The following is a 27,772-nucleotide window of genomic DNA, read 5'->3' on the forward strand; positions in this document are numbered from 1 at the left end:
TATTCTTGGACTTCCTGAGGAAAAGTAGTAGGCTTAAGATAACTTAATTAGAAGCCAGATTAGTGAAAGAGCAGGAATGATATTTTCAAGTCACACCTGTAATTTTTCTGTAATTTAAGTTAATCTCTTGTTGAGCTCACATTTTTTTCTGATGGTTGGAAAGGCCCTGGTATTCTTCAACAGTATTGATTTAATCTTGGTCGCTTTTGGGCTTTTCCCTCTTATCCTCATCCCTGGGAGGCAGCTACACTTTGGGTTGGGCTTTCATCATGTCATGACGTGCACAGGGAAAGACTCCTGGTCACCAGCATGTGTCCTCCCTGGATCTGTCTGTAGGTCCACTGCTTCCTGAGCACACAGACCACACAGTTTTGCCATATTGGCCCTAAGACCCTTTTAGGTTTCCCTGGCTCGCTCTCCCTCTTGCTCCACTTTCCAGTCCTTATGGAGAGCATGGTACAATATGGCAGCTCTTTCAGGGACTCTGGGATCTGCAGGTAATGACAAAAGACTGCCTTAGGCTCTCTCTCCCACAACACCCCTCAGCCATCTTCCGCCAAGTGCCCCATGCCCCAATTCCTCTGGCAACTTCTAAGTGGCTGCTATTTACCAGGTCCCCAAAGTTAGGGAGGGATAGCTTCCACATAGAGCTTTGGGGCTAACCTTGCGGGGCAGCGTGTGGGGGTGCCTTATCAGAAACTGTCACAAATCTCTAGTTCTTGCTGCTTCTCCCCCTGTACATTTTCATCTCATCTGTATATGGTAGGAAAACTGGCTGGACAAAACATTCTTTTAAACCTGTTATTTTAATGACATGTCACCTACTTTTGGAAATTTAGAAACTGAGGACCACCCATTCCCCTGCTATTTATGTATTCATCAAATATCACTATGTACTGCAAATATATACCAGGCAATGTTCTAAGTACTGGGACATAGTGTTAAACAAGATAAAGATCTCAGTTCTCATGGGGAAGGAGACACAATGAAAAACACCTAAGTAAAATATATGCAATGTCAGATGGTGTTGGTTGGTAAGGAGAAAAAGCAAGGAAAGGGAAATAAGAATTGTTGGGAGGGAACTGTGATTGCAAATATGGTGAATAAGGAGGGCAAGACAAATGGCATTTAAGTCAAGACCTGAAGGAGGCGGAGAAGTCCTCTCTCTGTCATGGGAATAGAGTTCCTGCCATGGGAAGAGCATGCAGGTGCTGGGAATGTTCAAGGATCAGTGAGAGATCAGGGAGACGTGAAAGCCTCATCATGAGAGACTTTAGCTTGTTGCTGTTGTAAGGGCTCTAGCTCTGTTCTCAGCGAGATGGCAAATCATTGGAGGGGTTTGTACAGAGAGGTGACGTGTTCCGATGTGTGTGGCTCTTGTGTTAAGATAGATTGGGCAGCTAGGGTGAAAGCAGGGAGGCCAATTAGAAAACTGGTGCAATAATCCAGATGATGGGGAGCCAGAGGACGTGGTCCGATTCTGAATATGTACTGAAGGTGGCGCCAGTAGGATTTGCTGATGGATCGAATGTGGAGCCTAAGGTACAGGAGTCCAAGGTGACTGCATTGTTTTTGGCTTGAGCATCTGGAAGGAAGGAGTTGGCATCTGCTTACAAAAGGAAAACTGTGGAAGGAGCAGGTGGGTGGAGGATGATCAGAAATTGGATTCTGGACATGTCACATTTGAGAAACTTAGTAGATGTCCAGTGGGATTTGTGAAGCAGACAGCTGGAGTTCAGAGGAGTCATCCATGCTGAAGAGAGCTCAGCCTGGGATTCATCAATGTATGGGCTATTTAAAGACGTAAGACCCTGAGGAGAATCCCAAGGGAGTGAGAGTGGACGAGGAGGATTAGAGGTCTAAGCACAGAGCCCAGAGGCACTCAGATGATCAGAGGGTGAGAGACAAGGAGGGATTAGCAAAGACTGAGGAGGCGTGGCCCATGCTGTGGGAGGGTCACTGGGCTCTGCCGGGCGAGAGGTGGGAGGGGTGGGTAGTTCAAAGGCAGAGGAGTGACTGGCTACATCAGATACTGCTAGTAGATCGATTATGGAGGCCTGAGTCACTGTGACCTGAGAAATAAGTTTTGGTAGAGCAGAGAGAATGGAAAAACAAGAATTAGAGACAAGTGTAAGTAATTCTTTCTAGAAGTTTTTCTGTAAAAGTGAGAAAGAAATGAGGTGGGAGCCAAAAGAGAATGTGTAGTCAGAGATTTTTTTTTTTAATGATGGGGAACTAGTGTCACATGTTTGAATGCTGATGGGAATGATCCAGTGGAGAGGGAAGTGTGATGATGCAGAGGAAGGTGAGAATCATGGAACAGTGTCCTTGAGTAGACGAGAAGGCATGGGGCTCCGGACAGCAGTGCAGGGCTGGCCTTGGGTTGGGGTGCAAGTAGAGCACCCGTGGTAACAAGAGGAAAGATAGGATGTCCACTAACCCACTTTTTGTCTCAATAGCTTTGCCTAGTCTGGACATTTCATATAAATGGAATCAAACATTATGGAGTCCTTGTAATTAACTTGTTTTAGTTAGCATAACGTGTTCAAGGTTCACCCATATTGTAGCATGCATCATTTCTTCATTGCTTTTTATGATCAAATATATGCCATTGTATGGATATATCATTTTCTTTATCCATTCATCAGGTGATGGACATTTGGATTGTTTCTACTTTTTGGCAATTTCAAATAGTGCTGCAGTGAACAGTCATGTACAAGTCTCTGTGTGGACATAAGTTTTCATTTCTCTTGGGTATATACCTTGGGGTGGAATTGCTGGGTGACATGGTAGCTTTCTGTTTAACTGTTTAAGGAACTGCCAGGCCATTCTCCAAAGTGACTCTCCATTTTCCCTCTGCAGCAGCAGTATGAGGGTTCTAGTTTCTCCAGATCTTCACCGACACTTACTATTTCCTGACTTTAATCATAGCCATCCTAGTGGGTGTGAAGTGTTTTCTCATTGTGGTTTTGATTTGCAATTTCCTGATACCTAATATTGTTAATTATCTTTTTCCTTGCTTATTGGCCATGCATGTATCCTCTTTGGAGGAATGTCTATTTACATGCATTGATCATTTTTGTATTGGATTATTTGTCTTTTTACTGTTGAATTATGTGAGTTCTCTATGTATTCTGATTATAATCCCTTATCAGATATATAATTTGCAATATTTTTTGTCATTCTGTGAATTATGTTTTCACTTTCTTAGTAATGTTTTTGAAGTATCTTGCTATTGCCTTTTATTTTAAAAATCCTTAATTTTAAAAATTATGTGAGGACTACATGTACACAATGAAAAATCGGAAAAAAGTGAGTGATACACAAAAATAAAAGGAATAAACAAAACATTTGTAATCTTATTCAGGGATAATTGCTGTGAATATTTGGGGTTTGGTCCTTTTATTAAAATAAAACCACATCATTCCCTTTTTAACTATCGTAAATTTTATCATTTGAGGGAAACTTTCCATATCGGTAAATACATTTCAATAGCATCATTTTTATGTTGCATAACGTTTAATCATATGGATGCTCAATTTACTGAAACAGTTCCTTATTGCTGAACGCCTAAGTTGTTTCCAGTTTTTTACTATTATAAATTAATTCTTTATGAGTATTTATGATTACTTTGTTGGGCTAGATTTTGAGAACAGGAATGATGAGTCAAAGTGTAATGCATGTTTTTAAGGATGTGGAAACATGAGGGCAAATTGCCTTCTGGAAAGCTGTGGCCAGCTATGCCCCTGCTAGCAGTCCGTGAGAGAGCTAGCCTAGCCGTTGGACAAGAAGCCAACCTGGCCAACACAAAAGAAGCAATACCGTTATCAGTATTAGCAGTAAACACATTGCACTTATGTACTAGTCACTGTTCTAAGCAATTTATACGTATCGACTCATTTTATTCCTCACAATACGTTTCTCAGATTGGTGCTGTTACTTTTCCATTTTACAGATAAGCTAATTGAGGCACAGAGAAGTTAAGTCATTGCCCAGGGTCACCCAGGTAGGAGTGGCAGGATTTGAACCCTGCTAGCCTGACTCCCAACTACTCTGACTTTACTGCTTCTTTATATTCATCTCACACAAAAACTATTGGCAGAGGCAGTCTTATGTCCAAAAACCCAGAAGGGAAAATGGCTGGTACTATTAAGCACAATGCTAGCTATTCCTTTAAGATATTCTTCTTATGTTAAGAAAACTTCCTTTTATTCTTAATTCACTGAGAATTTAATTTAGGAATAACTGAAAAATGTTATCACCCTCTTTACCCCCGCTTCTTTTTTGCATGTTATGGATCAGAGGTTGACAAACTTTTTCTTAAATGGCCAGATAGTAAATATTTTAAGCTTGGGGACATAAGTCTTTGTGACAGCTACTCAGCTCTGCTTTGTAGCTGAAAAGCAGCCATAGGCAATATTTAAATTATAAAACCAGGCGGCTGGCCAGTGGGCTATAATTACCAAATTTCTGTTACATATGATCAGGTGTTATAGATCATCAGGTGATCAAGATGATCTTGGAAAACCTTTCCAAGGTTTTCTCTGCTTACTCAGTGGTATTGAGCCACTCCTGCCTCCTGGAATAATTCAGCTTGACCATGTCAGATCTATTGCAGTAATCTATTTGTTGCTGTTTTATTTAGGGTCTGAGCATCTTTTTTTCAGGAATGGAGTGTGTGTGTGTGTGTGTGTGTGTGTGTGTGTGTTGGTCAGTCTTTGCGAAATGAATGGGGAAACTTCATCTTCTCTCTATGCTGTGGAAAAAAGAATGAATTATTCCTTAAAGGACTGATAGGATTTCCCCCAAAGAAATCATCTCGGTTGCTTGACGTCTTTTTTTGGAAGTACGATTCTTCTTTGAGAGCTCTTCCATTTTCAGGGTAGTGATCTCTTCATGTTTTCTATTACTTTTGAATCAATTTTGGCAGTTTAAAATTTTTTCTAGAAAATCATCCCACTTCTAGATTTTCCAAGGTTTTGTCATTAATTTGGGTGTAGTAAACTCCTTAATGTTTTTAATATCCCCATAGTATCTTTTTTGATCTTCCTGATTTTTAATGGTGTACCCACTTTTAAACATTAGGTTTGATAAATACTTACTTTATTGGTCTTTTAAAAGTTTGTTCTAGGATTTAATTATTAATTATAACAGCCTTTTCTAATATATTAATTTCTACTTGCCATTTTCAATTTTTGGTCTTCCTACTTATTTCTCGAGTTATCACATAATTTATTTTCATTCCTTTTGTATAAAAGCAAAAACACTTAACACTGTATTTTCCTTTGAGTACATATAGTCACAGATTCGGGGGCATAGCCTTCTCACTGTTGGTATTTTCTAAGTATCTGTGATTTCAGTTTTGGTTTTCTTTTTAGCTTAGGAGGGTTGTAAGACTGTACCTTTAAATATCTAAAAGTTTGGGATTTTTAATTTTTAAATTTCCCATTAGTTTTCTGTTTTATTGTATCTGGTAAGAAAATGTGATTGATAATGGTTTTATTTTTTGGACTTTACTGAAATTTGCTTTGTGGCTTTTAATTTTTCTAAGTGCTCCAATGGTGCTGGACAAGAAGGTATAATTTCTGTGTTGAGATTACATGTTTGTCTTTAATTGACACTCTTAATGATATTATTCAGATTCTCTGTCTCCATATTTTTTAAAAAATTTTTGCTTGGTTTTTTAAGATTGAGGGAAGTATAGTAACTCTCCTACAATTGTTGTGTTGCTGTCATTTCTTTGTACAAAACACACTTTCCATTGCCTGTTTGTGCCTGACTCTGAGCTGGAGACATAAACTCAGATCTTTAAGGATCTGGGCTGAGGAAGAAAATAAAGACTGGGAGGACTCAACCAGCTCAATGAAATCCCATTCTAACCATTTCTACCTATGTGCACATACTTGCTTGTGTATTAATGTGTGTATTTTGGGGGGTATATGTGCATTTTAGCATGTCTGTATAAATATAGTCTTCCATGTACTGGTGATTGTGTGGGTTTGATATGTATGTCTGTGTACGTTTATTGATCCATAGTATCTTTTTCTTTAAATTGAACTTAAAACATTAGGGCTAAGGTCTGACTTGCCCTATTGCTAGCTTTTTCAAGAGTGGTTACAAGTGAGAAAGCTCTGCTACCCTTAAGATGTGTCTTAACACATCTGAACCTCTTTTCCTCTCTTCTGGCTGCAGAAGACCCTCTTGGTAAGTTTTTCAGAGTTGTTCAGACAACGACTCTCTTCAAACTCATCCTCACCCAGACACCTGCTCTCTGTGCTGTGTGTCTGGGAACCACATTCTGGCCACACAGAGGGTGTTAGGCCACACTTCCAGGACGGGTGAGAATCTGAGAACCTCATTCCACCCTTTCCCCATTGTGCTTGTTCAGGTTCCCATGGCATTTTTCAGTTTGTGCTCACCTTTAATATGCTGGAACTCAAAGGACTGGGCATTGGTTTAAAGAGAGCCAGCAACATTTCCCGAAACTCCATGGTAGACATTCGATTCATTTTACAAAATCAGAGCAGGCTCCTGGGAGACCTCCTAGTTCACCCTCTCATACAGAGGAGGAAAGTGAGTCCCAGATGGCTTATCCTTAGACCTTGTCCTTGGCTCTTCCACTGAACTGCTGAGCTTCAGTGGTACTCACAGGCAGGCCGAGTGCCCAGCCCGTGGTGACTTTTTGGGGAGGCCTGGGGAAGGGTGACCACCCCATCTTCGGGAAGCTTGCTGTCTCACTGGGTGACAGGACACACACACGTAGACAGGACATAGCTGGAGGGGTGTTCTAGACACAAAAGCTATGAAACATTGTAGACACAGCATGTGCAGGAGGAGTTAAAAGGCAGAGAGACCCAAGCGCACCACCACAAACTTGTCTGCCTTTTTCTCTAATGGGAGTAAGTGGAGGAAGGATGGGGCCAAGGGCCGGTTGTCACAGACTTCCTATCTCCTCACCTAATTTCTCCCGTGCAACATAGTGTCTTTTGAATTATGGACACTTAGTTAGTGTTTGTTGATTTTTCAAGGATTCAGCCTTGATTTGACCTTGGGGGAGGCTGAGTTCTGATTTCCAATGCTTTCTTCTTTGTCTTTTTTTTTTTTTTTTTTTTTTTTTTTGCTGGGGTGGAGGGGCAACAGGATAGCTCTTTGTGGGTCTCAGTTTTCCTGGGTCTGCTGCATTTCATTTATAAATAGCACATTAATGGCATTTATAACTAACGTTATTAACATTTTCCCCAAAGAATTACCCTACATACCATCAAAGTTTTTGCCTCAGCTACCGTGATGTATGCCCACTTCACAGAAAGAAAAAGGGAGACCCAAGAGCATAACTGAATCACACAATGAAGCGGGGGCAGGGCCCAGGCTAGAGCCTCTGTTTCCTAATACCAAGCAAATGTTCAAACCTTTTTCCTGGTCTGTGCAGTCTTGGCCCCTGGAAGGATGGGAAGTTCCAGCCCCCTGCTCCCCTGAACTCACCCAACAGGGGAACTTTGAAGTCCACGCCAAGCCCCTGGCCTTTCTAGGTGTTTGGTCCAGGATGACCTTGCTTGGCAAGTTCTGTTTCTGAAATGGTGGGTGTCTTTCTATCCATTCAGGAGGAGGAGTTCATTGATTGGTGGAGCAAATTCTATGCCTCCATCGGGGAGAGGGAAAAGTGTGGCTCCTACTTGGAGAAGGACTTTGACACTCTAAAGGTAAGGACTCTCCGAGTGTTCTCTCCTGCCTGTAAGTCCCTGGGCACATGCAGTGGGCAGAAGGAGGCACAACAGAAAGAGAATATATATATATGTATGTATATATACATATGTATTTGATTATATATGTGTATAGTTATGTTTGTTTTGTCATTTGGTACCTGAACTGAAAAATCCTAATATATTAACTGAGGGGAGAAAGGTCACCTACAGATTTAGAGCAAGAAGACAATGTGGGCTGGGATAACCAAGAAAGTATTTTTGGGAGAATGCTAGAAAGTACTGAAGTATTTATGGGTGAAATGATGCCTGGGATTTATTTTTAAATGTTCAAAAAAATAATAATAAGGAGGAAGAGAGATGGTATGGGTGGTCCTCTGACAGATTTTCAAAATATTAAAAATTGTTAGAAATATTGAGAAATTTTAAAACAGAAATGAGTACATAGGGATTTGTTATACTATTCTGTATCTTTTGAAGTTATTTGAACTTTTCTATAATAAAGTTTTGTATCAAAGTAAAAAGGAAGGTTGCTTGAGAATGTTGCTCTGATTATCCCACATCTATAATTGGGACAGAAATTACCTAGTAAATATAAAAATATGCTAAACTCTCCTTCTGTGAAAATAAGAAAAGAAGCCCACCCAAACAAACAGAAAGACAAAACCAGGGTTGAGTCAGACAAATTCTGTTATTTTGAAGAAATTCCACAAGTACAATTATGCTTTTTAAAAGTAGCCTACTTGTTAAAAAAGATGACCAGAGGTGACTCAGTTGCTTCCCAAAGGAGTTTTTTAGTGTCCTGGGGAAGGCTGCCAGATAAAATTCAAATAATCAGTTACACTTGAATTTCAGATAAGCAGTGGATATTTTAATATAAGTATGCCTCAAATATTGCATGAGGCAATATTTTAAATATAAGTTTATTTATTTGAAATACAAATTTAACTGGCTGTCCTATATTTTCACTTGCTATATCTGGTTGCCTTACTTAGAGAAGGATTGCAAGGGTTGTCAGACCATGGGAGAGGCTCAAGGAGCAGCCTAGCAGGGACTAATGGGAGCTGGGAATAGTTGGAGGAGTAGGTGGCTTGGACTTTCAGGTAATTCTACCGGGTGAAAGCCTTTGGTGCACACTCTGGAAGGTGATTTCACAAAGTGATGGTTCTGGGTGAATTGTGTCTGGAGGCCTGGACACCCAGAGACAAGGCCTCAGGCAGCATGTTCTTCACTGACTTGGGAGTTGGGTGTGTGAGGCTGGGCAAAGAGGCAGAACCATTTATGTGCCAGGAAGAAGGTCCGACACATTAGGTCTGGCATGTTTTTACTGTAGTCTTTCCAAAAAATGAGAAAAACCCAGTATGAATGAGAACTGCTAGGGTGGCCCATGACCATGGCCCCTTGCTGCTCCCTCGGATGTTGGATAACTCAATTGGCGCCCAGCCGTCCAGCTTGACCTCTCTGAGGAGACCTCTGACAGTGCTCAAGTGAAAATGGGCTGCCTGAAACAATGCGCTCAACCTGTTACTGGGGAGAAACCAGACCTGGAAAGAATGCTGGTCCTTTAAAGATAAGTAAATAGAAGAAAACCACCACCGCTAACATGAGTCTTTGAAAGACAGCCTGTAGTATTATGGAGAGAATGGTGTATACAATGGGTAAACACAAAAATATTTTTTAGTAATTATTAGCATAGGGAAAAAAACCCAACTCATATTCTCAGTAGCAAAAGATAGAAAACAAAAGATACAGTAAGAAAGGATAAAACCCCCCAGTAATTGTAGAAAAACACAATAGAAAAAAGATAAAACATATTAGTTTTCGTAATAAATAAAAGGAGATTAAATGCCTCTGTTCAGTGATAAGGACTCAGATTATATCAAAAGTTAAAATTTATTATTGTCTTTCAAAGACATGTCTAAAGCAATACATCTTAGAATGGCTGAAAAGATCAGTGCAAACAAAAGAGAAGATAGAATTTAAAGTAAAAAGCAAAGAAAATAAAATGGAGTGTTTTATATAAATAAAATGTGTACATCTGAATGAAAGAAACTCCCAAACATGTTTGCATAGCACAATAAAGCTGAGAAATACTTTAAGCAAAAATGATAGGAATATGTAAACTAACATCTCACACAAGCAAAAGCATGATATGAGAGAATTTAAAGTTGCAGTGGGGATTTTAATGTACCTCCCTCCTAGACAGATGAAGCAGTAAATAAATAAATTTGGAAATAAAAGATATAAATAATAAGGTAAATGTTTTTAAGCTATATTAAAAGTAGCTTCAATATAGAGAATAAAAGTAATAAAGAAAATGGAGAATATATTTTTTTCCTAATGCTCAGAGAACACTTAAAACATTTGATCACATATTAGTTTAGTAATATGTTACCAAAAGCAAAAATCATACAAGACAGATTAAAATGTAATAAGATGAGAAATTAATAACAAAAGTTTAAACAAAAAGACCAACCACTTGGAAATTTAAAAAGTATTTTATTGGGACTTCCAGTATGAACATGGCTGCATACGTCAGCATTTTTCCCCTTTTCTTCTGGAGATCATTCAAACCCACAAACTCCATTTTCAGTAAAAGTTGGAAACAAATAAAACTCACAGACTCCAAAATACATGTAAGGGTTGTCCAAAGGCAACTGAAATTGGGTAGAAGCCACTCGGCAGTAAATTAAGAGAAGATGCATGGAAATGATGAAAGGTCATAGTGGTAGCAGATCTCAGAAAACCCCATACTTCCTTATAAAAGAATGCTGATAATTACTTAAGACAGGTTATAGGTACATGGGGGCTTATTATCTATTCTCTTTACTATTGTGTGTACTTGAAAATTTTATTAAATAGTGAAAAGTATAGTACTGAAACTGAGGTTTCACCATAAAATATAAAACTTATATCCCTTGTTTACCATAATGGATATGGGAACTTAGAAGACAGACTCATGCTGGTGACAAAAGCCTCTTAGAGCTGGTTTGGTTCAGAGAAGCAGAGAAGGTGGAGCTCTGCAAGAATCATACAGATGGGCTGCATTTGCAGGAAGCTGTCCGTATCTGTGGTGGAACAAAAGAAATAATTCATCTAGGAAAATCCAGCACAGTCAATGACAAGTAATAATAAAAGAAATAACACAGCATTAATTCCAAAATGTTATGAAATAAGAAGAGAAAATATAAATCATAACCAAAAAGAGAAGGTATGTACTCAACGGAAAAATTTTGCCAGGGAGCAGACAAGATAAAATACTTCACTATAAACTTTTTAGGAGTGTGCAGTCAGAATGCAAAGCAGAAATGAAAGAACTGAAAGGATCATAGATGAGAAGAGATGAAATATGAGCTGAAAGGATTCAGGAAAGGAGGAGAAGGAAGCATGAAATTGGAAGGAGCCCAGTGCAGAATGGCCACATTGGAAAACATGAGAAGAGGCATAGAGGACAGAAATGATGAAAGTAAGCAAAACAAAATGAAAATAAACAAAGAGTTATAAAAAAAAAAAAGAGAGAGAGAAAATGACATAGAAATCAGGGAAAGGAGATCCAACATTTGCATAATTGGAGTCTCTGAGGAAGAAAACCAAAACAATAAAATAAACCAAATAAACTCTTAGTTTAATAAAACTTTACTGAAATGGAGGAATACTTGAATACACATATTAGAAAGCCTACTTTGTGTCAGGAAAAATGGACCCAGATTGGTCAATCCTGAGACATATCCTAGCATATGTTACTGGACCTTAGAGATAAACAATATTTTGGGGTAGCCATGCCTCTTTTTTTCCAAAAAATATTAAGTCATTTAAAATAAGAAAAAGTCAAGGTAGCTTCAGTTTCTTCACCCAAAGACAATAAAGGACCGTCTATTGATCATCAAGGAAAGAAAGGGTGACTGAGGATTTGTATTCAGCCAAGCTTCCTTGCAAGCAGAGAGACTGTGGATACCCAGGCATGCATGTTCAGGAACAGGTGATGTGGTTCCCATGAGCCCATCTTGAGAAACCCCCAGGGAATACACTTTAACTAACTAGGAGATAACTGGGAAAACCACAACAAAAAGACTGGTTATGATCATGTTTTACCTTAGACCTGTAGTCACAATAAATGGAAGGGTCAGGGTAACAGGGCAGAGTATAAACATATATACTGAAAATGTACAGATGATAAAACTGACAAAACTTAAATGGAGAAGGAGAAAAGATGGTATGATACAAAGTAAAGACACTGATTGCCATATTATAGAACAAATTGTGTTGACAGATATTATTTAAAACTGGCAAACCAAATAATAGGTGTATAAGCAAATTATAAGCAAAGAGTACAGGGGTAAATATTAAGGGAGATAATATTGTCTAATACTGGGTGATGGAGAGGGAGAAGGCAGGAGATAAAATTTAATGAATTCATCGTTGCTATAGTAGGGAATTTATAAATACCGTCCTTAAGGCTTAGAGGAATAAGAGTATTATTAGTATCTGTAAATTTATAATAATATTAGAATATAAACTCAGGTCATCCTAGATTTCAGAAGAATCACACACACATGCACAACAGACCATGAAGCAAAGTTTAAACAAAAATCTGTGAAACTAGAAAACTATAAACATATAACTATATAAGTAGGAGTGTAAAAGCAGACTGAACACATCTGTCATATTGATACATGTTGTATCAATCACTTATTAATAACAAAATTTAAATCAGATCTGGAAACAAAATCAAACTCTAAAGTGAAGAGATTCATAAAGGCTAAAAATAAAAGAAAATGGGGGAAATATGTTCCTTGCAAATGCAACTAAAAAGAAAGCAGAAGTCACAATCTTCCATCTTCATATTAGATGAGAATGTATTCAAGTTCCCAAAAGTAAGTGAAACAAAGAATGGCACCTAATAATGCTAAATGATGCAATTCCAAGAGATGATAGTTTTGAAAGTATCTATGTCCTAAATAATACAACATCAATATTTACACAACAGAAATTATAGGGGTTACAAGGAGAAATGGAAACATGATGGTAGTAAGGAGAGAATTTAATTCTCTTCTTTCAGTTCATGTCAAGTCAAGGGTACAGAAATGTGAGAGGATATAGAAAACCAGCATGATTATTAACTTGATTAAACCCTGTAGCTTGAAAATAGAGACTACACAGTAACAAAAACTGACCGTGTAGGAGTCCACAAAGAAAACCTTGATAAGTTTTAAAAAGTGGCAATGCCACTGACAATGTTTTTTGATTATGATACCATAAAATTAGAATTTAACAAGATCTAAAGCTCCAAGAGTCTCTTACATCTACACAAAAATTTTTTTAAACCTCTGTTTCAGCAGTTCTTGCTGAAAAAAAATACAAACCAAAATTGCAAAATACCTGGGAAATAATAAAATGCTTCATATTAGAATTTACTAGTTGTAACTAAAGCAGTGTTCAGAAGAAGTTTATGGCCTTAAAACTTATGCTAATTAAAAAGAAAGAATGAAAACCAATGAAGTATTTGGCTCTTGGATCAAATGATAAAAGTAAAACTATGGTTATGGAATGCCAAGAAAATGAAAACATTATACAGCAAAAACAACAACAAACAACAACAACAACAACAAAAACAAATAGAGCAATGCCAAGGCAGTGGTGAACAGAGGCAATTTCATAGCAATAACTGTTTTTCTTATCAGAATAGAGGGAGCAAAGTAAATAAAACTTCAACTGAAGAAATTAGAATAAAAAAACTTAAAACAATAGAAAGGAGAAAATAATAAAAATAAGATCAGAAATAAGGAACTAGAATAGAGAAAATGGTAGACTTGACAAATTAAAAAAATGGTCCTTTGATTGAAATGAATCAACTGTGTAAACAGAGCAAGAGAAAATTCAAAATGATACATATAAAATGTTAACGAAATAATGTTATTTTTTGAGACTCAGAATATAAGGCAATAATAATATTTACTTCATATTGTATTTTATAATTTTTAATAATGAACCTACATCACTTGCATAATTAATTCTTTCTTGGAAGAGATAGACTTGAGCTAGACCTAAATGAGAAATAATATCTAGCAATGTGAGAACTTAACCTGAAGTTTCAAATGTAACCAACTTAGCATGTATGCAAAGTTGTTGAATATCACTATTTATTAGTTATATATTATAATCTATAATAGAACACCACTGCTTTGTTTAAACAAGTAATAATAAAATTATTTATTTAAATATTAAAAATATTAAAGTATAGTCAATATTTTAAAATATTTATTATTAGATTTAAATCAAAGCAATTCCAAAACACCGCCCTAACAAAAGAAAGTCATTGGCTACTTGAGAGGAATGAAATAATAAATTGAGTTTACAAATTTAAAGTGGTGTTCAAAAGATGTACTCGGCCTGGTATTTGATACCATCGCCATTTGGACATCCTGGACAGTGAGCGAGCACTGTGGCTTGACATGCTGACCCGTGAATTTTCCAGAATTCTGTTCTGATCTTCAAATTATAAAACATCAGTTAGGTTTTCATGTATTTGTTTTCCTATGATCTTATTCTCTTAAAATTGTACCACCTGTGTCTATGATGACTCCCCGATACCTGGAACACTGCATTAACCAGAAAACCCCATTCCCGAGCGGTGCTGAGCAAACGTCTTCCTCTCTTATTCCCTTCTCCTGTTTTTTCCCCCCCTGTGTTCTCTCTCTTTAATCTCCACTGTTTGCATCCTTGTTACCTGTCTTTGTTCTTCTTTTCCTCTCCTGCCCCTCTTCTTCCTTGGTCCCCTCTCTCATCTCCACCTCTCCCGCCTGCCCTCCTCTTTGCCTATAATTTTCTAATTTGCTTGTGGCCTTTCCCCCTCATTTTCTTCTCTTCCTCTTCTCTCCCTCCCTTTCTTTTTCTTCCTTTGATCCCTCTTCTTTCTCTCTTTCTCCATCCCCTTCTCTTGTCCCCACATATGGCAGGTCTATGACACGGAACTGGAGAATGTAGAAGCCTTTGAGGGCCTGTCTGACTTTTGTAACACCTTTAAGCTCTACCGGGGCAAGACTCAGGAGGAGATGGAGGACCCATCTGTCATTGGGGAATTTAAGGTAAATCCTTGAGGACATGGTCTTAATCCAGGGAGACTTAGGACTGGAGGGGCAGCAGTAAGTGAAGGGGGTAAGAGCAGGGGTACTGTAGAATATCCAGGATGCCTGGAATGCTGATCTTGGTGACCATGTGGGTGCTGTTCATGACCATGTGGGTGACGGTGATGGTGATGCTGCTGATGCACAATCTGATGGTGGTGATGGGACAGCACTGGGCTTGGTGATCTCAGTGGAGATGGGTCTGGCAAAGATGAAAGTAATGGTCATAGTGGTGATCGTGTTGGTGACAATGATGATAAAAAGGAAAGCTGATTCCTTTTTCTTTTCAGGGTCTTTTTAAAATTTATCCCCTCCCAGACGACCCCGCCATCCCCATGCCCCCAAGACAGTTCCACCAGCTGGCTGCCCAGGGGCCCCAGGACTGCCTGGTCCGCATCTACATCATCCGAGCATTCGGCCTGCAGCCCAAGGACCCCAATGGGAAGGTAATATTTCTAGAGTTCTCACCTCTACCCAGAGATACAGATGGGCTGCGGAATCTGGACACATCTCCACTCTAGTAAATTCACAGCAATCCAGAGAAACCAGACGAATATACAAAACTGAGATGCGGCTGAATGGGGGAAGGGCCAAGAGCTCTAGGAGTTCAGAAAAGGCCAAAGTCAGTGTAAAATGTTGGAATAATGAGGGAGGCTTCCTGAAGGAATAGGATTCTTAATGACTGATGAAATTTTGATAGGCTGGCAGGGAGAAGAAAACGGTATTTTAGTAGGCATCAACAATCTCAGCAAAAGTTTGCCCGAAGACTTCTTAGTGTGCGTTTAGCACAAGGATGAGGCATAAGGATGGGTGATGTCGAAGGTGTAGGCTGGGCCTGGACTTTGTAGAATTTTTAGTGGTGGGAGAAAGAACAGTGGAACAAGATCAGTAACCCTGCCCTGCTGGGGTGGAGCCTGAGGCAAAAAGAAAAATCAATAATACTGATCTTGTCTTTATTTAAACTCTTGATCATAGACTGTTGGCACTGATTTTAATTTTTAAAAATACTGCATAAATATTGTTTATCTTGATTACTGAGGTTTTTTCGGCCCTTCCTTCAATTTTGTGCCTGAAGCAAGTACCTCATCACCTCACTGTAGACCTGGCCTGGAGTGAGAGAGGGGAACTTGAAAGAGGGCAGGAGTCTGGAATTATGGGGAAATTGTAGGGGAGAGGCAGAGTAAAGTTGGAAAGGGAGAGAAAGAGGAAACAGGAGAGGCAGGGTGGGGCTGACTAAAGTTCATGGGTATGAGGCTAGCGTTCTCTCCTGTCCCCTTAGATAGGTAGAGGCCTAGCATGTATCTTTGAAGTTGTGGGTACAGGCCTGGTGTCCTACACTTGGAGCCCTGCTTTTCAAGGTGAGAAGTTACAGTTGCCCTTGCTCCTCTGGGAGGTCCCAGAACACAATGGAGCCATCCCCAGACCAGGTACCACTAGTGGCCTCCAAGATGTGGTTGTGGCCAATGGTTCACTCATGTACTTCAAGACTTCTTGATGCCAAGACTGACCCTGAGTGCTCTCTGGCCCGGCTGCTCCTGGAGGCTTAGTTGAGGGGATATTGTTGTTTGCAGGAGGCATTCAGGGAAGGCCAGCCAGGGCTGGGTTGGGTTGACACAGTCTGGCCCCCTCTCTCCCTTTCCATATGCTGAAGTGGAGGTCACAGAGAGGACCCCCGCTTGACCCAATGATGTATGTCATACAAATTGGTATGTTTCTGAGGATATCAGCCTGTCCCCACTCACCTTCTCCCAGTGGGGAAGTGCATTGGGAGTATGGAGGACTCAGGTACCCCATGTCCACTGCTGGACTGTGGCCAAAAGCCCTCTTCAGGGCCAGCTGGTGTGGCATGCAGGGTGGGGTCTCTGGCCTGGCAGGATGACAGGATGACAGCTCCTTGACGGCCGACACCTAGTCTCATTGTGGAGCAGAAGACCGAAGAGGCCTCAAAGATCTGTTGGGAAAGTGATTTTGCTAAAATCTTTCTGTCTCCCCTTCAGTGTGATCCTTACATCAAGATTTCCATAGGGAAGAAATCGGTGAGTGACCAGGATAACTACATCCCCGGCACTCTGGAGCCTGTGTTTGGAAAGTAAGTTGGGGGCAGCCTGGGTCTTGGGGTGGAGGATAACCCACAGCCCAGTAGGGGAGATGTGGCTGCCACTGGGAAGTCCCCGTTCCTGGAGTGAAGCTGTGTTCCCTAAGTCTTGCCTGCCTAGAGGGGCGTAACCTCAGCTAGTTCTTCATTGTGTGCTGAAGGCTTGAGTCCTGCCAGAAACCCCTAGTTAAACACGTAAACAATTACCTCAAAGATGAAAAATCTAAATAGAAGCGCAGAGCATGCATTTGCTAGTTAGTCTTTTTTTTTTTTACATTAACTTTTTCTCTGGAATAATTTTAGATTTACAAAAATGTTACAAAGATGGTACAATTTCTCTAATACCCTTCTCAATTTTCCCCACTGTTGTCTTACCAAACCATGGTATATTTGTCAAAACTGAAAAACTGATATTGGCACATTACCATTTACTAAACTTTAGATTTTATTAGGATTTTACCGATTTTCCCACTAATGTCCTTTTACTGTTCCAGGATCTAATCCAGGATCCCACAATGCATTTAGTGATTACTCTCTTTTATGGTTGCACCTGTCTCTGGAAGTGGCTAGACAGAGGAAGGATGTGCATTCCCGTTTGTTAAATGCTTCTTGAAATCTAAGACGAAGGAAAGGAAAGATCAGTGCCCATTGCATGGGAGTTGCTCCCAGGCATCCTGACTTGATTGCTCTTTGGATGCGACTCATTTAGGCTGGAGAAAGGAGAATCACAGAGGGAGGCTGGTGGCTCTTTTTCTGGCGGTTGTAGGAGATGGCGTGTGGTGCTCTGATAGTAAGTGATACATTAAATTCACAAACCAGTACCTGTCAAATGAGTGGGGGTCACTCAGCCCTGCAGCGAGGACCCAGTCAGCCTGGGGAAGTGCAGTTTTTGAGGGTGGACCAGTTTTGGGCTGTGATGAGCCACCACCCCGCTGGAATTGGAGGGACAGGCCGCAGAGAAGATGGGGCGAAGGGGTGTTGATCTGTATTTGGTGAGTTCCAGAGGCTGGCACGGGGGCACAGGTTCCTTGGTGACTGGGCAGCAGACTGGGCCTCTTCCACAGTGGAGGCGGGGAGGTTGGGACTCAGGCCAGGTGCGGAGTGAGTGCGGAAACACACCCCTTCCACTTTGTTTCACCATCTCCCCGCCTCCGATCATGGCCAAGCTGGTCTGCCTGGGGTTTCAAGCCTCGCTCAGCTCATAGCAGAAATTTTTTCTTTCTATAACCCATGTGTTGAACAAGCACAAGTCAAGGGGTATAATCCAAACACAGCTTTGTGTTTGTCTGCCAGCGTCCTGTAAACATTTATTCTGTGGGGGTTGCCTTCCTCATTCCCTGAGTGGAAACTGTGGCAGGCAGGCAGGCAATCTTTGGGCTCATGTTTAGATTATTCACTTTGTCACAAACCCACAGTCTCAAGTTGGTAACCAGAATGCCCGTTCATGTATAATTATAAATACTCTGGATGGCTCGAGGGTATTGTACCCCTCTTTCAGCAGGTCCACTTCGGGCAGAGCTGTGTACAGCACGTGGATGTGTGTGTGAAGGGAAGGCTTTGTCTCTCTGTCTAGTGTCTCTCCCCTCCCCATTCTGCTTAGCCCCCGAGGTCCCCGACTTGTACAGGGCCAGGTCTCAGGCAACGTGTTCCAAGAGAGGGCCCATCTCACTACCCCCATCACCCTGGCACCCTCTGGGTGTCAGATACTTAAAACTGATTTTCTTGTGAGTCCTCCCTCCCACTGCAGCTCCTGGGATTTGGCAGATACTCTGTCCTTTTAGCTGGTGGCCTCCATTCCCCGGTTCTCAGATGGGCCTCTCCACAGTCTCACTGTTGGAGCCCCAGGTCCCATGGAGCAGGATTCAAAGTGGCTCCAGCCTGGCCCTGTGGTGGCCTAGTGAAGATGGGAGCGAAGCAGCTCCTTTTATAGGCAGCCCCTCTGTCCACTCTGCCACGGGCTCTTTCCCTTCCTTGAGTGTGTGTCAGGCTTGTGTCTCCCTCCTGCAGAGAACTCTCCGGGGAGAAGGGCCAACACCTCCTCATTTGACCAGCATGGCGGTGGCGGGGGGAGTGGTCTCAGAGCATAGCAGGAGCTCTCTCCAAAGAAATTTTTTCACACGCCCTCTCTCTATCCTACTCTGGAAGTAGGTGTGAAGCCCCAAGAGTCCTGAAAGTGGGTCCCAGGCCATCCGCTTGGTGAATTCCAGAGCTCTGGCACCTCGCTCTGGAGTTTCCCATTTCTTGTCTCCTGGTGTCCTGGTGGAAACTTCAGTTTTAATATTCTGTTTCAATTCATTCGTTCCTTCTGTGGCCCATCAGATGGCTGCTATGGGCCCAGCCCAGGGTTTTGGGAAAACCACACACACACACACACACACACACACACACACACACACACTCTCTCTCTCTCTCCCTCTCTCCCCGCCCCCCCCTCTCTCTCTGACTAGCCCAGTACCAGGGGAGTGCTGGGGGAGGGGTGTGTTAAGAGCTACAGGGGACCCAAGGAGGATGGACTGCAGGGCCACTCCTGGGAGGCGAGGAAGAGGCCAGGCATGGCTTTCAAGCTCCTCCTCTAGCTTTGCTACCCCCTGGAGTTCCCACGGTGCCCGGTGACTCAAGGGGCTGGCATTGTCCTGACATCTGCCCCCACCCCTGCAGGATGTTCGAGCTGACCTGCACTCTGCCTCTGGAGAAGGACCTGAAGATCACTCTCTATGACTATGACCTCCTCTCCAAGGACGAAAAGATTGGAGAGACGGTCATCGACCTGGAGAACAGGCTGCTGTCCAAGTTTGGAGCTCGCTGTGGGCTCCCACAGACCTACTGTGTGTAGGTGCACCAGGCAGGCTGCTCCTCTGACAACAGTCCCACCCCCTAAATACTGAGCCCTCACTGTGTGCCGGCTCTGGGCTAAGCACCTCACTGGTATTCTCTCACTCAGTCCGAGAGAGGTCTTGCCCCCTGTCCACAGATAAGGAAACTGAGGCCCAGAGATGTTATGGCTTCTAAGTGGTGGGATTAGAATTTTAACCTGTTTGTCTGACTCTAAAAACCTCACTTCTCATTATGTTGTAATCCAGTTCTCCTTCAGGCATCACTGAGGGCCTGTAGAGGGAAAGAGGAAAGGAGGGTAAGGAGAGGGAGACAGGCAACGGGACACATGGGCCCCAGCTGGACCCTAAGGGGATTTATGTCAGGTGAAGTCATGTGTGGACAGCCTCCACCCACTTCCTACCAACTTGGCTCTTATTTGGGTCTGATTTTCTAAATCTGGAAAGTGGAAACATCCAAATTCTAATTCTGTGCGTATGCATTTAAACCAGTCCTATTATCTCTAGGCCTCAGTTTGTCTGTCTGTAAATTGGAGATCCTCAGTCATAATGAGCGACCAGGTGGGGTGCCCAGTGCAAAGGTGAAAGCTGGGTGATGCTGTACATGTGGGTACTCAGGTCACTGCACACCCCTCTGCCCTTCTCAGTGTCCTGGAGCATCTCATCTTTGTCTTGTGTTTGGGCCTCAGCTCTGGACCGAACCAGTGGAGGGACCAGCTCCGCCCCTCTCAGCTCCTCCACATCTTCTGCCAGCAGCACCGGGTCAAAGCCCCCGTGTACCAGACAGGCCGCGTGATGTTTCAGGATAAAGAATACACCATTGAAGAAATAGGTGAGCCGCCACATGACCCTGAAACCGCCGTGGACTCGACCTCTTCCTCTTTTCTTGGCCCTCTCTTGTCATAAAGGGGCCAACTCATACAACCCACATCAACAGGGAATGGTCTGGAATCCTCCAGGGCAGCACAGATGGGCTTGGTACTTTGGGGATGAGTGCTTACCTGCGATACTGCTGTAAAATAAGAGGTCAAGGAGGAGCCAAGGTCAGAGCTCAGTCCAGCGCCAGTTTGGGGCCCATCTTCAGGGGTGAGTCTGAAGCCACGGCCAGGGTCACAGTTAGGGGCAGTGTGCTTCTGCATTTGGGTAACCAGACTGTGATTGGAGTTTTGGGTACAGTCCACCTCTGAAGAATTTTCTACTTGAGTCGCGCTAGCCTGCCAGCTTGTCCTTGATGGTATGTTCTGAGCCTCCACGCACAGCTCCTGCATCTAAAGCATCCAAAGGGCAGTCAGGAAGCCCTGCAGCCCCCGCCTTCCCCTGGGTCTGCCTAATGCTCATGCCTGAGAGCCCCACTCCATGCTCCCTGCGCGTCTGAGGTGCCCACAGGCCCCATTGCCCACCCACAGCGGGCTCCCCAGTAGTGTCCATGGGCCCAGCTGGCCCCACACGTTCTGCTGGTTTAAGAGGTGCCTGATGTCAGAGCAGGCGCTGAGGTTATAAAAGGGGAACATTGGTTTTGACTATTCCATCCAAAATCCTCTTCTTTCTGTTTCCCTGCCGCCCAGGTCATGGCCAAGCAGCCCCTCTCCATGAGGCCCTGCCTCTGCTCCCGTTCTGTTTTTCCAAGAGAAGAACATGCATCTGCTTTAGGCGTGGTCTCATTTCCTTCTGCTAGTCTGTGAGCAGCTTTAGCACAGGAGCCAAGGCTCATGGTCATAAATTTGTAGGAAAGAAAGGCAAAAAACTAGAGTTGGTATGGTCTGACATCAGCCTGTTTTTGCAGATAAGGCTGTTGAGGCCACGAGAGTGGTTAATGACCTGCCCAAAGTCATCCGGCCAGTTAAGGACAGTGCCAGGTTCCTGGCCCGGTGGTCCTTCTGTGATGCCCTGCTGCTTCCTTATGGCACCTATTAAAGTGGACAGGACGGGTTGATGAATGTGTGCATGTGCTGTGCATATGAGACTGTGAACATGCGCTTACCTGAGTACAGATACCTGTGTGGGTATGTGCGCATAGATACACAGAAGCTCCGACCCTAGTCAAGGTCTCTCATGGGAATTCCAAGTTCAATATTCTGGTTGGTTGGCCAAGCTTGTCAGGGTCAGAACTACATCTGAGTCCTCTCACCATTCAGCACCAGGCCCTGGCAGGGAGGAGTTGTCTCTGGAAAGCACGAGGGGGAAACGGGAGTGTTTCTGTCCAGCCATGCACCTTTCCTTCGCGAGTGTGTGGTCTCAGCTGCCCTGCTGACCAGCTGGGAGACTGCTCTGTGTTTCATTTCTGTCATCTGTAAAATGGGGATAATAAGAGCACTTACTTTCTTGGGTTATTATGAGGACTGAACCTGTTGATATTTATGAAGAACAGTACCTGGTTCTTGCTTTAAAAGTGTTTGCTGTTATTACTATTATCTTAGCTACAGCTACTAATAGAATGGCTTGCATGAACCAGAGAATAGCAATAAGACTATGTAGATACCCAATCTGGGAGGAGAGGTTGCTGAGGCTCAGAGTTAGGAGCAGTCAGGGAGGGCTTCTTGGAAAAGGTGGGCTTTGGCTGTATTTGGTGGAAAAGAGGAAGAAGAGCTTATAGAGGAGGCTTGGTAGAAATCATGACAATGAAGATGCTGGATTTTAAGCCTGGAGCCCCTGGACAGCGAGGTTTCCCCTAAGGAGAGTGAGATGTGAGGACCAGAAGAAATACATCTGGGCTTGGGGCATTAAGGGCAAGTCTAGACCCCCTGGTGGTCCTACCACCTCTTGCTCACTTAACTCCACAACTTTTTTGTCTTCTCTCTGCGGCAGAGGCTGGCAGGGTCCCGAACCCACACCTGGGTCCAGTGGAGGAGCGTCTGGCGTTGCACGTCCTCCGGCAGCAGGGTCTGGTCCCTGAGCATGTGGAGTCTCGGCCCCTCTACAGCCCCCTCCAGCCAGACATTGAGCAGGTAGGCCATAGACCCACCCCAAGGACAGCACGGGCATCCCAGCGGCACCAGTGGGGATCACAGGACTTAGCCAGCCCCTCCTTGAGGGCGTTTCTCTACAGACTGGTCACCACTGTTGGCCTTCCCGGGGACCTCTTGGGAGTGAGTCTGAGTTGGTTCCTTCCACCCCATGTAGACCAGACCTCTGACTTCCCATGAGGCATTCCGAAGCCTTGCTGTTTCAGCCTGGCCTCAGCGTGTCCTCCCCTGTCATCGGCTGGTACCATCTCAGAGGGCCCGCCCCATGCTGGGCTGCACCGGGGAGTTCAGACAGGGCGACCAGCACCCTGTGACAGAATGGCAGAGCAGCCGCAGAGGGCAGTCATCAGGAGGGACAAGGGTGTCCTCACATGCAGGAGGGCGAGCAGAGGCACAGCAGGCACAGGGGAGGTGAGCTCAGGAGGAAAGAAAAGGTTTCCAGCAAAGAGGGGCCGAGGCAGCCATGGAGGTGCCTTTGAGAACATGCAGAGGACACCGTTTCTGCTGTTTGGAACGGAGAGCTCTCTTCTCCTTGGTGTTGGGGCCACCAGCTGCCCAGAGGGACACAGCAGGTGTCAGAATGTCAGAATGTCTTGCGCTCTCTAGATCTGTGATGCTGAAGGAAGGACTTCAACTCCTGCTCCTTCTTTTATAAGAGGGGGACAGACATAACACCTGGTTTGCAGAGACACAGGGCACGGAGGGGTGACAGGTGGAGTGGTTTCCAGTTGTGGAAACCGTCCGGCCCTCCAGGGCTTTGTGTGTGTCTTTCCCGTGGCCTGAGATGCCCTCTCCTGTTTTTCACCCGGTGCGCTGAGACTCAGCTCCGTGCCATCACCTCTGAGAAGCCGTCCCTGACCCTTGACCCCCAGGCACAGCCCCAAGTCATCAGCCTGTGGGCCAGGGGCTCTCCTTTGCAGCTGGCGCTGTGGTCCCATTTAGGGCACACCCCCGACGGGCGGTGAGCCTCTCCAGGGCAGGGCCTGGGCTTTCTCTGTCATGTGCCCCAAGAGCAGATGGATAGTTGATGTTGGTTGAATGAAAAGGCTGGTGAGAGAACAGGGTCATGTCTCCTCAGGGCAAGGTGCAGATGTGGATCGACCTGTTTCCAAAGGCCCTGGGGCGGCCTGGACCTCCCTTCAACATCACCCCGCGGAAAGCCAGAAGGTGACTGACCCCGGCCACAGGCTTGGAGCTGAGCAGGGTGGAGGGATGGTCCCAGCCAGCTAGGGTGGGACAAGGAGCTTGCTCTTGGGCCAGACTTTATACCACCGAGGTCACAGGATGTCAGCCTGGTGGCCAAGTGCCCAGCCAGGCAAACATTGAAGTCTTCTTGGGCGAGCTGGTTTCTTGGCCTCTCAGTCAAGGACCGCCCTGACTGAGTTGGTGGGGAATCCATGTGATTTGAATCATTCTTCTTCTTCATAGGTTTTTCCTGCGTTGTATTATCTGGAACACCAAGGACGTGATCCTGGATGACCTCAGCATCACAGGGGAAAAGATGAGCGACATTTACGTAAAAGGGTAGGGAGCCATCCTCCTGCCCACCTAGCTCGGCTCCACAGTCACCTGTTCTCTCTTTGGGGTGCAGCCCTATTGGGAAGGGGGCTCTGGTGTAAGGATGGGGGAGGGCAAGAAAGGAAGGAGGGTCCCATGGGCCTGGTCTCTGCTTTTGGGAGTTGTTCCCCAATGAGATTTCTTCTTCCACATTAATATTTGCGTTGAACGTAGAAGGTTTGAAGATATCCGTCAAGAGAAAATTTAGAATGTTTAAAATCTTCTGGCACATTTGGTATGTCATGGAGATTTCTTGGGAATTATTTTTCCTTTATCACTTACCAAGTTCATTTACCTTCTTACTTCCTTGTTTGCCTAAATTGAGGATGCATATTGTCATGGAAACCCTAATTAGAAATGTTCTCTAAAAATGTGTACGTCTAGTTGGATGGTTGGCTTTGAAGAACACAAGCAAAAAACAGACGTGCATTATCGGTCCCTGGGAGGCGAAGGCAACTTTAACTGGAGGTTCATTTTCCCCTTTGACTACCTGCCGGCTGAGCAAGTCTGTCTCATCGCCAAGAAGGTGAGTGTTGCTCGCGTCCCCAAAGGGCTCCTGCGCTTTCTAATGTTAGTGGGGTCGTACTGCCAGTTACTGGCATGGCATTGTCATACCCTCGCCACTGCCCCGTCACTGTTGGAACAACTACTGCCATCATTGCAAGATGACCACCACCATGGTCCCGTCACTGCCAGTGTCCCCACCGCCACCATCGTCCCCTCGCTGCCCAGCCCCCACCACCTCCATTGTCCACATCACTTGTGTCATCGCCACAGCTCCCACCACTGCTCTGTTACCTCCAAAGCCGCCGCCACCATCCTCGCCACCCCCCCGCCCCTTCCACTCTCCCTGGCGTTGCTGTCCCTGGCATTGCTGCTCTCCCACAAGCGCCCCGCACCGTTGCCGCAGCCATCGTACGTAGCTGAGTCCAAACCCCAACACCTCCTCCTTTCTCCAGATTCTAGCGACACCAAACAGGAAGAAGGGCCATGGGGTCAGAGAGGGAAGAACATTTGGAGGGAAACCCGGTACAGCCATCTGTGGGGCTGTGGGGCAGACCCTTTAGAGCTTCCCGAGGGGCCTGCCCGGCACAGCGATGGCGTGGTCCATGGAACTGGGTGTGGCTTAGCTAGGTCCCTCCTGCTACCTCGTTTCGTACATTTCCATGTCTGGTGCCTGTGGTTACTGCCCAAGCTGGACAGTCACCAGGGAGTGACTCTGCCCTTCCAGGCCTGGAAGCCACTGTGCTCCTCTCTCCACCTCCCTTCTCATCCCCGGGAGCGCTGTCAGCGCCAGCCAGAGAGAGAAATGGATTCCGGGACCTTTGCTCTTTGTGTCTCGGCATCTCCTCATGTAGGGCACATCTGGGCTTTACTCCTCAAATAGGAGAAAAGCAGGTGGCCTCCTTCCTGGTGGCTCTGCATCCGCCCTTAGGGAGCAGACCCAGAGCGCGGTGAAGACGGGGCTGTGGGCAGGGAGGGCCTCAGGGCCAGGCTGGCTAGAGCTTGCGGCGCCTCTGCTGGAGCTTCTGGCCACCAGTGCCCCACCTAGAATCAATTCCGCATGGAGGTTCTCTCCTACTCGACAGAGTAAATGGCTCTCTGGTATTTTGGTTCTGCTGGTCCGAGTTCCTTCCTGAGGTGGCTCAAGGCTTGAAGCCTCAAAGCTTCTGTGACTCCTTTCTTTTCTGAGAGGTTGAATGTCTTAAAGAAGGAAAATATATAATGTACTTCAGCCCACTAGGTCTTCTTAATTCTCTTTATTACATCCCTCCCGCATGACCCCCTCCTGACCCAACACATAGGATCATATGTGCTTTAGAGAAACCAGAATGCTCTGTGGAACATTCTGAAACCATCAAACAGAAGAAAATATGGGTTAAACAAGGTTAAATAAATTCTTTCACCCAGGGATTGCTGCATAGTGCCTGCCAGAAAGCAGAATTTAGCTTCAGCCTTGTATTCTGTGCAGGCAGGGAAAGCCCAGCCTATTTGCAGGTTTAATCTTGTTTGCCTTTGCTCCGTGAGCTTGTCCATCACACGGTGTTTCCATAACAAAGCAAACACATACTGGGTCTCTCTGCTGTGGACAGAGAGCGGGGAGAGGGTTCGGGGCTGGAAATGGGGAAGGGAGGGCTGAGGCATGCTGCACACTAACTCTGGTGCTCACCACGCCCTGCGAGGGGCCAGATGTGGGTGGGAAACTGAGGCTGAGACACACGGATCGGCCTGCTCATATGAAAGGCAGGACAACTTGGTGACAAGTGGAGATGTCAGCAAGGAGTTCCAGGAAGCACAGGCTTCTGTATTTTCTACAAAGCAGGAGGAGAGATCATCTCCTGGCACTGTGGCAGGTGATTTGAGACAAATGAAAAATGCTGGAAGTAGCTGTTAACGCTGAGTGAGGGAGAGAGAAGGGGAGAGAGAGAGGGGGAAAGGGAGCGGGAGAAAGAGGGTGGGAGAGCAGTTATTGCTCATATAGAGAAGGGTTCACTGAGGGTCCATTTGGGGTTGCTGGTTAAGAATTTGAGGTGGCTCCATTCTGGCAGCGATGGGGTTTCATCCCTGAATTGCAGGCACTGGGCAGGGAAGGAGAGAGTTGGGCTGACCAGGAGAGGAGTGGACGGTGAGAGTGGCGAGTAGCCTGGGCTAGCCGTGAAAGGATGAGAGGCCATGGAGACTGCGGGGGGGAGAGGAGGAAGGGGAGTCAGTGTGGTGCCAGGCCCCGGGGAGGCTGGCTGGAGGGCGGGTGGACGAGGGTGAAGAGGAGAGTCCACAGGGTCCTGAAGGCAACCAGGAGAATGAGGGAGGAACTGGCTTGACCCAGGCAGAGCCAGTGGTCCGTCTGGGAAAAGGGACCCTAGGAGGCAAGTGGGGCTGTGCACACAGCCGGGCACCAGGGAGCTGGTCTGGGCTGAAGGCTTAGTCTGGGGGTGGGTTTGTGCAGGGGTGCTGCGCCACCTCTGGGCTCCGAGGCCCCGCCGCAGAGCCAGCCCTCTGCCGAGGGGTTCAGGGCCTCTGGCAGGCAGGCCCTCCAGGGACCCCATTAACCAGACGAGACTGTCGTAAAGTACAAGGTCTCCTTTCATCTGGCTGCTTTGAACCACCGCTGGTTGCCCTGGTCGGCTCCCCACCTGGAGCCCAGCACACCCACCGGGGCCTGCCTGCTCGTCAGGCACCCACCCTGCAAATAAACAGCTAGTAAAAGGGCCCAGACTGGGAGCATAATGAGCGCCTGGGACCTGGGGGGCCATTCCCCAGGCTGGAGCCCCAGCCCAGCTGCTCCCACCAGGGGCCGTTTGAACCTCTGGCTCATTACTGAGCCCATAAACCATGCCGGCCAGAGGAATGGAGGCTGCTGGCGGCCTGTGCAGGCGGGCCTGCGGTGCTGGCCATAAAAGCCCCGCCAGAGGACGGAGGCACCTGCAGGAGGGCTGGGGCCCGGAAAAGGGGGGGCACCAGACAGGGGCTGGGGGGCGAAGGCCCAGCTGGGGACCCGAGC

At 45.1% G+C, this 27,772-nt stretch overlaps 1 protein-coding gene across 18 annotated transcripts in view; it reads left to right on the forward strand.

The window, feature by feature from the left end:
- Positions 1-27,772, forward strand: part of DYSF (dysferlin) — a 203,963-nt gene that overhangs the window by 165,639 nt on the left and 10,552 nt on the right. For all 18 annotated transcript variants that reach the window (XM_054586835.1, XM_054586841.1, XM_054586839.1 and 15 more), the window contains 10 exons: positions 7,602-7,700; positions 14,657-14,785; positions 15,115-15,270; positions 16,822-16,913; positions 19,578-19,748; positions 20,440-20,582; positions 22,556-22,695; positions 23,792-23,880; positions 24,142-24,237; positions 24,655-24,796. In XM_054586835.1, the coding sequence (XP_054442810.1) occupies positions 7,602-7,700; positions 14,657-14,785; positions 15,115-15,270; positions 16,822-16,913; positions 19,578-19,748; positions 20,440-20,582; positions 22,556-22,695; positions 23,792-23,880; positions 24,142-24,237; positions 24,655-24,796 (1,257 nt within the window). The remainder of the gene's footprint in view (positions 1-7,601; positions 7,701-14,656; positions 14,786-15,114; positions 15,271-16,821; positions 16,914-19,577; positions 19,749-20,439; positions 20,583-22,555; positions 22,696-23,791; positions 23,881-24,141; positions 24,238-24,654; positions 24,797-27,772) is intronic.

The sequence above is a fragment of the Pteronotus mesoamericanus genome, unplaced genomic scaffold, assembly GCF_021234165.1.
Source record: "Pteronotus mesoamericanus isolate MK-2021 breed Mesoamerican mustached bat unplaced genomic scaffold, CSHL_Meso_final contig_98, whole genome shotgun sequence".
Taxonomy (NCBI): Eukaryota; Metazoa; Chordata; class Mammalia; order Chiroptera; family Mormoopidae; genus Pteronotus; species Pteronotus mesoamericanus.